The 12,029-nt window shown below is 53.8% G+C and overlaps 1 protein-coding gene across 1 annotated transcript; it reads left to right on the top strand.

Annotated features, from left to right (window-relative positions):
• Nucleotides 1-691: 691 nt before the first annotated feature.
• Nucleotides 692-11,647, top strand: LOC103803888 (SH2B adapter protein 2-like; the record flags this gene model as incomplete). The annotated part of the gene is made up of 7 exons (XM_009076468.1): nt 692-1,552; nt 3,558-3,659; nt 7,552-7,643; nt 9,964-10,058; nt 10,241-10,423; nt 10,547-10,740; nt 11,476-11,647. Coding segments are annotated over exons 1-7 (1,699 nt in total), but the record flags the coding sequence as incomplete, so codon positions are not given.
• Between the last annotated feature and the right edge of the window lie 382 nt (nt 11,648-12,029).

Here is a 12,029-nt window from a genome sequence, read left to right as displayed (position 1 = left end):
TGCTTCTCCCATGGGCACACAGGTGTGATCTGCAGCTCCCATCAGCTCCTGGTGTGCTCCTGGGTCTGGCTTCTGTTTTCTTTTCCCTCTGCACTCTACCTACTCGTTGCCCTCTGTTGACGACCTGTCCCAGGTTATCTATTACCCTATGATGCCTGATGCTCAGCAGGGAGGCTGAAACACCAGAATTGATGTGGCAAAGGATCAGGGCAGAAATACTGATGGAGGAGGAGAATGCCCAGCTGCTGTGTGCAGTGGGCAGGGTGCTGCCCTGTGCGGGCACTGCTAGGGTGCCTGGTGCTCCCTCACCCTGCGGAGAGCTGCGCCGTGCCCAGGCAGACACACAGTGAGAGAAATCCTGAAGGCGAATCCCCCCAGGCTCCTCCAGTCAGGGACTCCTTAGCAGGTTTATGAGAAATCAATAATGCTTTTGCATGGTCATAATCGTAAAATAAGTACAATTTATGGCTGCTGAGAGGGCCAAGATTTTTTTCCACCTTATGAGGTAGAGAGCAACTGACACACAGATGCTTTCGCACAGTGTTGCCCTTTGCACCAGAGCTGCAGAACCTGCAGTGTGGCAAGGGGAGATCCCTGTTTTGGGGAAAGCAGGGTGGGTTGCCCATGCCTGTGCCCACACTCATGCTGTCCCTTGCCCCCACAGCCTGCCGGCAGGTGGAATGGGGCAGCCATGAACGGCGATGCCCTGTGCCAGGAGCCCTCCTCCCCACTCCCCGACTGGAGGGAGTTCTGCGAGCTGCATGCCCAGGCAGCCGCCGTCGACTTTGCCCAGAAGTTCTGCCAGTTCCTGAAGGAGAACCCCCACTACGACACCCCAGGGGCAGAGACCTCCTTCTCCCACCATTTCGCTGCCAACTTCTTGGACATCTTCAGCCTGGAGGTCAGCAGGGTGTTCGTGTCCGACTCCCCCACCAAGTACAACATCGTGCCCTTCGTGGGGCTGCAGAACTGCCACGTCCCCTACGGGCGGGAGGTGACCCCGAGGAAGGAGGAGACATCCACCGAGTCCCTGGACAGCATGGACACCCCGCTGGGTGCCAGCAGGTACCTGACCCCAGCGCAGCAGGTGCAGGCACGTAAGGTGTCCTCCTACGGCCAGTCCCGCAGCTCGGAGGATGTCTCCATCCATGCTGCTGCCAAGCCCAAGTTCAAGAAAGGCTTCTCCTTGAGGAACATGAGCTTGTGCGTGGTGGACGGTATGAAGGAGATGTGGCATCGCAAGTCCTCTCCGGAGCCGGGCACTGAGGCTGCTCCGGGCGGCCGCAGAGCCGAGAGGGAGCCGTGGCCAGCTGGGGGCAAGGAGCCTGGTGACCCACGGGAGAAATGGACCCACAAGCTGCGCCTGTCCAAGGTGCCCTCCTCCAAGGTGGAGCTGGTGGACATCCAGAGGGAGGGAACGCTGCGCTACATGGTGGCTGATGACACGAACTGTGTGGGGAGCTCGCAGTGGCAGAAGTGCCGTCTCCTGCTCCGGAAAGCAGTGAAAGTGGAAGGAGAGAGGTTCCTCCTTGAGTTTTATGTCCCTCCAAAGGTAAGTCCTGGCTTTTCTCCACTGTTGTTTTTCTGACCTGACTGGAAGTAAGCAAACCATGTCCATGGTATAATGCCTACAAGGGAGCCTACAAAAGAGCTGGAGAGGGGCTTTTGCCAAAGGCTTGGAGTGACAGGACAAGGAGAATGGCTTCACACTGAAAGAGTGGGTTTAGATTGGATTTTGGGAAGAAATTCTTCCCTGTGAGGGTGGTGAGACATTGGCAGAGGTTGCCTAGAGTAGCTGTGGCTGCTCCATCCCTGGAAGTGTTCCAGGCCGCGTTGGATGGGGCTTGGAGCAACCTGGGCTGGTGGAAGGTGTCCATGCCTATGGCAGGGGGTTGGAATGAGATGAGCTTTGAGTTCCTTCCCACCCAAACCATTCCATGGTTCTGTGCATGGAGGATCTGGTGAAACTGGTGCGTATGGGCCGCACAGAGCAACCCTGGCACATCAGCTGCACCAAAGGGGCAATAAACTTGGGTTAAAATGGAGCAACTGCTGCTCTTAAAACATTTAAGAGAGTGCTCGTAGAAGGATTCTTTTTTTTAGTGTATCTTGATTCGCCTCTAAAAATCAATTTTGAAATTATTTTACGGCAACTTTTATGAACATTGTCTGCTCTTCTGTTATAATCACACCCTGTTTCAGTTTACAGCTTTCCCCCCTCATCCCATCTTGCTTTCCATCTGGCAAATGATTCAGCTGTAAAAGTGGCACCAGTCTGACACAGCTGGAAGAAAATGGCTTTTTGCTTCAGCAGCCCACAGCTTTGTTTTTGCATAGACCCTACAAAAACTATGGCCATGTCTTTAAATCTTGAAAGGGAAGAGCCCTTCCGGAGAAGAGGGGGCTGGAACAAGATGATCTTTGAGGTCCCTTCCAACCCAAACCATTCTGTGATTCTAACACCCTTCTCTGGCTCACCGGTGAATTATCACCTTGTTTTCTTTCCTTTCGAAGCAGCTGCCGCCTCCTTTCTGACCTTCTCCTGTGCAAACACCAAGATGGAAAAATTCCCCAGGGATGGGCAGTGCCTTGCACAACTGAGATGTGTCTGGAGGCAGCACTGGGGCTCAGGGTCTGGCAGAAACGAAACATCCTGGAAGGGGAAAAAGCAGTTTCTGTTCTGTCTTGGATTTATTTATTTTTATTTCCAAATAAAAATGGGAACTGAGCCCATTGCTGGTAACCTGCAGCCCAGAGCTCCTCACTGGCCTCATCCCACCCCCTGCACCCAAGGCACCAGGAGCAGGTTTCAATGACTAAATCACATCTCTCCACTCCCCGCAGGCACAATGCTCCAAATCCCAGAGCCCTGGAGAGCAGCTCTGCGGGCTCCTTTGCGGGGATTTGTTATAATTAAAACAAATATCTGGGGAATTTGTTGCTCAGCAAACACTTGGAGTGGGAGGCACCAGGTCCTGCCCCCCCCCCCCCCGCCGGGGGCCGCCGGGGGGACGAGGATCCGGCGGGTGCCAGGGGCCCTGGGGGAAATTAATTTTTCTTTATTTTAATGTAATTAAAATTCCCTGCATGGCTGAGGCTGCTGTGTCGTAGCTTCTCGGTTGAAATGCTGCTCCTGTGCTGGATAAACGGGGCTGCTTTCCGCATGGGAAGCATCCCCCATCAGATAGCACAGTTCTCTCCCTGCAGATCTCCATTGGGAGAGGGTTTAAAATGGAGAGAAATAAGTGGTGTTGGCAGAGCTGGCACATCAGCCTGCGCTGGAGCAAGGAGGAGGTTTGGCAGTTAAATGCACCTCCCTATCTTCCACTGGGCCTCCTCTTGGTTTAATTCAAAGAGCTCAGAGTTATCAGGCACGGGAGGGAAATCAATGCTGTTTATTCCCCCCTCTAACAACCGCACAGGCTGAGCCATGATCTTGCCTCTGAGAGCCCTGATGTGTCATCCCCAGGGACAGTTTGATTCAATTGAGTGACTTTTTTTCATTCATTGATTTCTTTTAATTTATTTTCTTTGGGGTTTTTTTTTTCTTTTCCCAGGCTTCCAAACCCAAGGTGAGCATCCCTCTGTCAGCGATCATCGAGGTCCGCACCACCATGCCACTGGAGATGCCTGACAAAGACAACACCTTCGTCCTAAAGGTGAGAGAAGGGTGTGTATCCCAACGGGGACCCCATCTGCACCCACCTCCAGCCCCACTTCAGAGATGCTCAGTCCCCAAGGGGATCGTTGCCTTGGCTTTCAGAGCTGAGATGCTAACAGCGCTAATGCTCCCCACGGGATCCCTGCCCTCCTCCACCTGGTGCCTGGGGATTTGGAGATTGAGCTGTTTGCTTGGCTTTCAACATGGGATCTACTTCTCTGTGTCACCAAGAGATGGGTTATACTAGTGTCCAGAGATAACCTGCAATGGAAAATGCTCCTTGGTGTGGATGTCTGTGGTTTTGTGGCTGCCGCTGCGTCGGATCAGTGAATGTGGTGGCTGTGTCATTGACATGGGGTGATGGCACTTAGTGCTGTGGTTTAGCTTACAAGGTGGTGTTCGGTCAGAGCTTGGACTTGATGATCTTGGAAGTCTTTTCCAACCTTAATGGTTCTATGGGAACAGGTGTGCAGGGCCATTGAGACCCTGGACATCAACCATCCCACGCAAGTTGGGGCCACGAGCAGGAGAGTGAAAGTCTCTCCAGAAAGTGTTTTCCATATCATACAATTAATTAGCTTAATGCTGCCTCCTGCGCTGTTGGAAGGCAACAGCCTGTCACGGCAGATCAGGGCTGAATTTCGCACGGTCCTGGCCACTGTGATGATGGACATGTTGTTGGAGATGGTGTTTCTCTCCAGCTAATGGGGTTGTGCCTCACTGCTTGTGCTAATGGACTTGTGCTTTCCATCAGAGCTGTGGGATGTGCTTGGCTGGGAGGCAGCATATGAACATGGGGGAATGCCAGTGTTTTGAGCATTTCTGTGTCCTGTCCCTGCTAAAAGACACCTCTCTCTCTGATGCTGCTCCCCAGGAGCATGTGGCAAAGCAGAGCAGAGAGGCCAGGCTTCCTGGCTGAATAAACCTGCTAAAAAGCTTAGAAAACTGTGAAAGCAGAGGAGGGAAATACCAAGCCTGGCGTTGTGAAAATCCCTAGGTCAGATAGCTCCTCTGGCCCCAGCACACATTCTCATGGGAAATAGTTTTCCACCAAACCCATCTCCTTGTCAAGGTCCCACACCTTCTCCTGGCATCTCCTTTGGGGTGTCCTCCCTGCCTCAAGGATTTCTTGCTGTTCAGCCTCTGTTGCGGTCTTGTTCACCATGGACACAAAGGCTCATTCAGTTGTCAGCTTGTGTCCCTCAGAGACTCAAGTGTCTTCTGCTCTCCAGATTGACCAGCCCAAGGTCCTCCTTGCTTTCCTTTCAGGCTCTGGAGAGAGAATGGCCCAAAGGGTACTTGGGACTGTGGCCTAGAGTGGATGGGAAGGATTGCTTCTCCTTTGATTGCTTCTCCTTTCTTCTTCCTCTTTATGCAGCCCAAGCTGATCCAGTTGCGTTCTTCATACCCTGATGATGTGATGATGTTGTCTCACACGCAGCTTGTGGGCTGGTGTTTCCCCTTGATGCACTTTGCAGAACTGCTCTGGAGTCCCAGTTCTCCAGCCTGGGTGCCCACAGCCCAGAGCTTGCCCGTGGCCTTGAGCTGGAGGCAGCTTCAGCTTTTTCTTCCACTGAGCATTCCTCAGATTCAACATGTGCATTTGAATTCTCACCTCATCCTGCATCACACAGCAGTGTGGTGTCATCCATGAATCGATCAGGCATCCTGGCACTCCTTTGTCTTAGTGATTGCTGAGGAGCAGTGTGCATGGAGAGCCTTTGATGAGCAGGAGCTGCTGAGCATATCCCTCAGCTTTGACTGTTGGCTGTCAGTCGCTGCTCTTGGAATATGGCTCATCAGCTACTTCTGGTAGTGTTTTCCAAATCCCCTTACAAGTCCCACCTCAATCATGTCTTATTGGAGTGTCACAGTAGTGTCTGAAGTGTGGCCAATGCCAAGGATGTGCCACTGCTTCTCTGTCTGAGGGGTTGCCACAAGCATGAGCAGATGGGTTTGACCAGGTTTGGTCCTGGCAGATCCTCTGCTGTGGGGATTCAGCTCCAGGATCCTTCTTGGGTGCCTGTGAGGCTTGGTTTCTTTCCTTACTGGAGGAAGGCTGTGGACTTGCCCTCTTCCCATCTTTTGGAGCCAGACATGGTCTCTCCACTCCCACTGCTAACAGTTCGGTGACTGCTTCAGCCCTTTCTTTAATTACCCTGGGGAATGCTCCAAACCACACCAGTCAAAAAAAGCCTGATTTACCAAGTACCTCCTGCTCCTGCCCCATCCCGAGCAGGGCACTCCCCCTGCTGCAGGGGGAATTGATTGGAATTGATCCTTTGAGTGAGCTGAGGCAGAGAGCTCAGCATTGAGCCCCTCTCCTGCCACTCCAGCCAGCCTTTGCCCTCCCTTCCCAGCTGCTGGCACGGGATGCTGTTCCCCTATTCTCACATCTGTTCTTATTTGTGCCTCATTTTCCGCCCTGGCCCTTCTTGCTGGGACATCTTCATGCTGCTCTCCCATTCCCCCTTTGCTGGCTGGACTTGCAGAGGGGTGAAGCACCCCTCAGTGCTGGGGTACAGGTTAGATGAGTAAGAGAGTGAGCTGGGTGCTGTGGTTTCCCTGCTGCCTTCCTGCGTGATGTGGAGCCCAATCTCAACCTTCACACGCAATGTGCAGGTTATGATGGGTGGAAAAGTCCCTGCCTTGTTCAGGGAGACCACACTGAAATAGATTCTGCCAAACTGCCTAAAAATGAGCAGGCAGTATGTCCTCAGTGCCCATCAGACACCAAGCACATGCAATTTTTTCCATTGCACAAGCAGGTGCTTGCAAAATAGCTAAACCCTGCACGTGCTTCACTTGCTTCATGCTCTGCATGAGCGAGCAGCCCTATCTCCCGCGTCAGCTTCATGTGTTGCCCTCAGCCAGAGAAGCTCCTTTCTTTTGGTTAAACAAATTGAGGGGGGTCTTTACTACTCCCCTTCACCTCTGCTCAGGGCAGGATCACCCATGCACAGCCCTGGCTGCAGCAGGGAGTGGGTTGCTTCTCAGCCCCAGCCAGGGTTCTGCTCCCTGCCCTCCCTGCTTATTTTCAGGACAGTGATTCAGTTGTTCGTGATTAATTTAATTTGCTCAGAGGTTGTCTCAGCTGGCAATGTGATACCCTCCCAGAGTCAGGGCTGCTTCGCCAGTTTGGGAACACGATGTATAAGGCTCCGTGAAGGATGCAGGGAAACCTGCCAGAGGCACACAGCATCCCATGGCATCTGAGCCCACTGATGTGAGGCTTCTGGGTTCTCCCGGCCCCAGAAAGGCCCAGCTCCTTTGGGCTTGCCATTTTGGAGGCTCTTTTGCATCGTTTTTTATTTCTTTTCCTGTTAAAGTGAGTTTGTCTCCCACCCTGTTGCAATCAGAAATTAGAAGCCTCATGTACCAGCAGGCAGAAAAGATAACAGAGGAGAGGTTTAAACTCCTGGGGTCTGGCAGGGGTTTGGGGCAGAGAGCAGTGTGGCTTCTGCTCTACCTATGCAGAGCTAGTTTTTGGGGGACATTGAGGTGCTCCAGGAGTGAGGGATGATGTTTGTGCTGGTGCACAGTGCCATGCACCCCCAGTGCTGCCAGCCAGGTGTGGTTCTGCCATGTAGGCTCTAAAAACCTTGTAAAAAAACTTGTGATACATTTGCTGATAATAGCAGGGTGGGGCTTTTCCTCTGAGCCCCAGCTTTGGTCAAGAGTCATCCTTGGACATACCAGAGCATCTCTGTGGGTCACCCCTCAGCACTTCTGTGCCTGGATGAGATTAGATGCTGATCCTCTCCTGCTCACCTGTGCTGTTTAATAGCAGCAGGTGGATGTGGGGGTCTGGCTGGGTTATGGGATGTGTTTTACCACGGGGTGGGTGGCAGCACCCTGGCACAGCTGACACCATCCCACTTTGTCTACAGGTGGAGAATGGGGCCGAGTACATCCTGGAGACCATCGATTCCCTGCAGAAGCACTCCTGGGTGGCAGATATCCAGGACTGCATTGACCCGGGGTAAGGTTTGCTGGAGGAAGGGGCTGTGCTGCCCTCACTACCAAGCAAGGGTTGTTACCCTGATGCTATTTTTGCTCCTCAGGCTGTTACAGTAAGTCCCTGACTCAGGCCAGCAGAAGTCTGGAGCCAGAGTTAGCAGCCTGTGTCTATCAGGGGTGCAGCCTTGCAGAGCACTAGCTATTTACCCCTCGCTGCTCCACATTTCCTCAGCCTGGCACAGGCAGGTGTCCTGAGAATGCAGCCCTCAGTGTGGGAAGCTCTTAACACTTGCCTTCTGAAGCTTTTATAGTATATTTGAGCTATTTTCCATGTTTTATTCCAATCCAGCATCCGTGGTATATTTTAAGTTTCTGCTGGCTGAATCAGTTTATTTATTCCAATCCAGCATCCGTGGTATATTTAAGTTTCTGCTGGTTGAATCAGTTTATTCACATTTCTATCACAGTGGCATCAATGCTGTCATTGGAGTCACAGCAACTCATCCAAAACCTCTTATCTGCTGTTTCATCAGCCCATGCAGCAGGTTATGTGTTAGGGAGGTGCCTGATGCTGCTGCCCTTCAGCTGGCTCAGAGAGTCCCAGGCTCTGACGAAACCTTGGCACTGCCCTTCTTGGCACAGTTTTGGAAAAACAAGGTGCCCGTGCTTGTAGAGGTGAAAACCTCAAGCAAACCTGGCACAGGGTACTTGGAGAGGCTCCTGCTGCCTCCAGGCTGACTTTGCCTCCTTCTGCTGGAGAGAGGCAGTTTGGGCACTGCGGGATCAGTCACTGTGGAGGCTGCAAAGGATTCACTGCTGGACTCCAGATCTTTGCTCCTCCAGCTCCTTTTACTGTTTTTTAAAATACATAATTCACTAGAACAGGTTGTCCAGAGTAGCTGTGACTGCCCCATCCCTGGAACTGTTCAGGTCCAGATTGGATGGGCCTTGGAGCAACCTGGATTACTGGAATGCATCCCTTCCCATGGCAAGGGCTGGAACGGGATGAGCTTTAAATTCCCTTCCATCCCAACCCATCCTGCAATTCTATAATTTCAGAAGCAATGCTGAGGCTGAGCTGCTGACGGAGGCGAGGCTGGGAAAAGGCCGTTTTTTTCCCACTGCATGTTTCAGTGCCAGTTTTCCAGCCGGAGCCGAGCGCCGCAGCCGTGCTCGCCTCGAGCCACCGCGGAAGCCACCGGCGTCCCTGCGCCAGCCCCTCGCTCTGCCCTGGCAACCTCCCAGCCTTTTCTGTTTGCTTAGCACCCAGCACAGTCCCGCTTTGGCCTCCGGACGTGACTGTAAAGCAAATAATAATGAACTCCAGAGCAAATAATAATGAGCTGTTTAATACACCGACACACACGCTCGCTGCCAAGAACGAATTTTCAATCAGCTCCTGATGCTTTTGCCAAGGGCTGCGTGCCGGAGCCGCTGCGTGAGCGCCCGGCGACGGCTTTTCTGCAGAGGGCTGTTGGTTTTGGTTTCCTTCCTCCCTTCTTGTTTTTAACCGGCTGCAGCTGAATGACTCCCAATGGCTGATTCACTTACTGGCCACTAAATAATTCAGCAGCTCACGAGGGAGCCGTTACCACCGACGCAGCCGTTTCCTCGCTGCCTGCGCCCACGTGGCCGCTGTTAAGCAAGAGTGGCGGAGTGCTGCGGGCAGTGCTGGGCTCTCGTTGGTGCTGGGATAAAAATAGGCTGTGGAGCAAGTCGGATGCTTGTGCAAGAAGGGTGCTGAAGTGCACAGGCAGAGTTGGCAGCAGGGATGCTCTATAGGGGCTCCTCGCTGCTGTGCACTATTCACTGCTTGTTGTCTTGCTCCAGGCCTCCTGGCTTGGTTTTTTGATGTCTTTAGGGATGTAATTGCTGTGAGTTGGGAATTCCCTTTGCAGAGGGTGAAAGTGAAAGCATCCTCGGGTAGAAGGTGGTGGTGGGAGTGTGTGTGGTGCACCAAGGTCTTGCAAAGCAGAGCTGAGAGTCAAGGTAGCAGATTTCCATCCAAACCAGTAAGGTTGCAGCAAAATCCTGCAGCTGGGACCGACCAGGTAGTGTGGTAGTGTGGCCTTTCAAGGGTTTAATCCCCTCCATGCTGGTTTCTCACCCTCCAGAAAAGCTATTCTGTTTGGTGGCTGCTCTGCCTCTCAGTGCTGTTGGTGCATTTGGCCATGGCAGCCCCCTGGGAGGGAGCAAGGAGCACTGGGATGTGCTCCTGGATCACAGCTGGAATTTTGTTTATTCAAGTCCCCATTCCATGTCTGCGAGTGGAGGTGCCACATGTGTGTGTCTCTGTAGTGTGACAGCTGGTGCATGACCAATGGCTCTGTGCTTTCCCCCAGGGACAGTGGGGACGACATTGAGCTGGTGTCCTGTGCACAGGGACCCTGTCTGCCAGGCAGGACGACCTCCTCCAGCTGCGAGTTCCTGGCTGACGGTAAGGACCTACCTCTGGGAAAGTCTGCGAGTCCCTCAGAGCCATAACCTAGCCCTGAGATGTCTCCAAGAGCCAGGGGTGTCCAACTTGGTTGCCTTCAGAGCAGGGCAGCCCCCAGCCTTGTCCAGCGATAGTGGGTGATGTTGAGCCATGAGCCCATCCCTCTCCAAATTCCCTTCCAGATGTGCCCAGGCCGCCAGACAGATGTGCCCTGCCCAGTTCTCACAACACCGCCACGGCCACCGCTGTCCCTACGCCCCACGGCCGGAGCAGGGACTCCCTGGGGGAGCTCCTCACCCATGTGCCCCTGGAGAGCTTCCTGCAGACACTGGAGTCCTCCCCTGCCACTGGTGGGCATCTTGCAGGTACTGGGATGCAGGATGTGTCCCCAGAATCTCACTCGAGAGGGTGCACAGAGGGAGAGGAGGAGGTGATGGGAGGGGGTGATGTCCGGATGCTCTGTAAAAACCTTCTGTCCCTGCGGGCAGGGGAGGACAGCGAGGCGGAGGCAGAGATCAACCTGTCTGACTTCCCCTGGTTCCATGGGACTCTCTCAAGGATCAAGGCAGCTCAGCTGGTGCTCTTTGGGGGTGCTCGGAGTCATGGCTTGTTCGTCATCCGGCAGAGCGAAACACGGCCGGGGGAGTACGTGCTGACCTTCAACTTCCAGGGGAAAGCAAAGGTGAGTGTCCTCTGCTTCTCCATGAGTCCAGCACCTCAGGCTCCTTCCCATCCTGCTAGGGCTCTGTGAGCAAGTCTGTGCCATGCAGTGACTCCAAACACGGCAGCTCTGCAGGGAGCTGCACTCTAACAGTGCATCCCTCAGGACCATCTGCTGTTGTCCCCCAAGAGCCCTCTGCACCCTGCCCATCTCCTTCCCCACTTTGCCAGCTGGATCAGTGCCTGCCATGCCAGCATAAAGTTAAATACCCTATGTGAGCCCAGCATAGCCTGGCACATCATCCCCTGCCCTCTCCTTGTGCTCTGTGTGTCCCAGAGTACATGCATGCACTATGAAAAAACAACCCACATGTAGTATTCTGCTGGGTCCCTTTTCTAGCAGAGAGGTTGAGATATAACTGCCTGGTCTTGGCACCTGTCCTGCAAGAAGGAGTTCAGGTAGGCTGTGGGCTTCCCCAGGCTGTTGGTCACACTAGGTTGGAGCTTCAGCCCCTATGGCTGTACCCAGCCACCCTTCTCTGGGTGTTTCTTTATAGTGTAAAGAAGAGCCAAACTTCTGCTGGGGCTGCAGCAAGTGGGGTTTTGCAGGAAACGCCCTGCAGGAGGGGAAAAAATAACCATCCTGTGTTAGGAGCAAACCTCCCTTGGCTGATGGAGATGACTCCTGCTGCCGATTGCAAGGGTTGGTCTCACTCTTGAGATGCCCATCTCACCCGCTGTCCTCCTGTGCTTGCAGCACCTCCGCCTGTCGCTGAATGAGAGTGGGCAGTGCCACGTGCAGCACCTCTGGTTCCAGACCATCTTTGACATGCTGCGCCACTTCCACACACATCCCATCCCCCTGGAGTCAGGTGGCGCGGCCGACATCACCCTCCGCAGCTACGTGGTGGCCCAGAGCCCACAGCCCGGTGAGTGCCAGGGCTGTACCTGGAGGGTTGGGGGGCAGGTTGGGCTGGGATCTTATGTGGAACTAAGAGACAGATCCCTGTGATTCCCCTTCCCTAAAGCTGTTCCTGTGCCTGTGTGTTTGGCTCTGGGGATGTGCCAAGGTGGGTGTTATCCCATTGAAGGTGGGTAGGGAAGACAACACAGCAGCAGGACTGTGTCCCTTGCTGTGGGTGTCAGTCCCCTGGCTTGGGCAGGGGTCTGCAGGGCTCAGAGCATCCTGCTGTGCTGGGAGAGGGCAGGAAGGGAGTGTTGGGGAAGGACAGAGTCAGGGATTGAGAGGCTGGGTGTGAGAAGGTTCCAGTGATGGAGAGGAGGGCTGAGCCCCCAGGCAGCATCAGAGGG

Source organism: Acanthisitta chloris, unplaced genomic scaffold (genome assembly GCF_000695815.1).
Source record: "Acanthisitta chloris isolate BGI_N310 unplaced genomic scaffold, ASM69581v1 scaffold1436, whole genome shotgun sequence".
Classification (NCBI taxonomy): domain Eukaryota; kingdom Metazoa; phylum Chordata; class Aves; order Passeriformes; family Acanthisittidae; genus Acanthisitta; species Acanthisitta chloris.
This window is presented reverse-complemented; position numbering and strand designations above follow the sequence as displayed.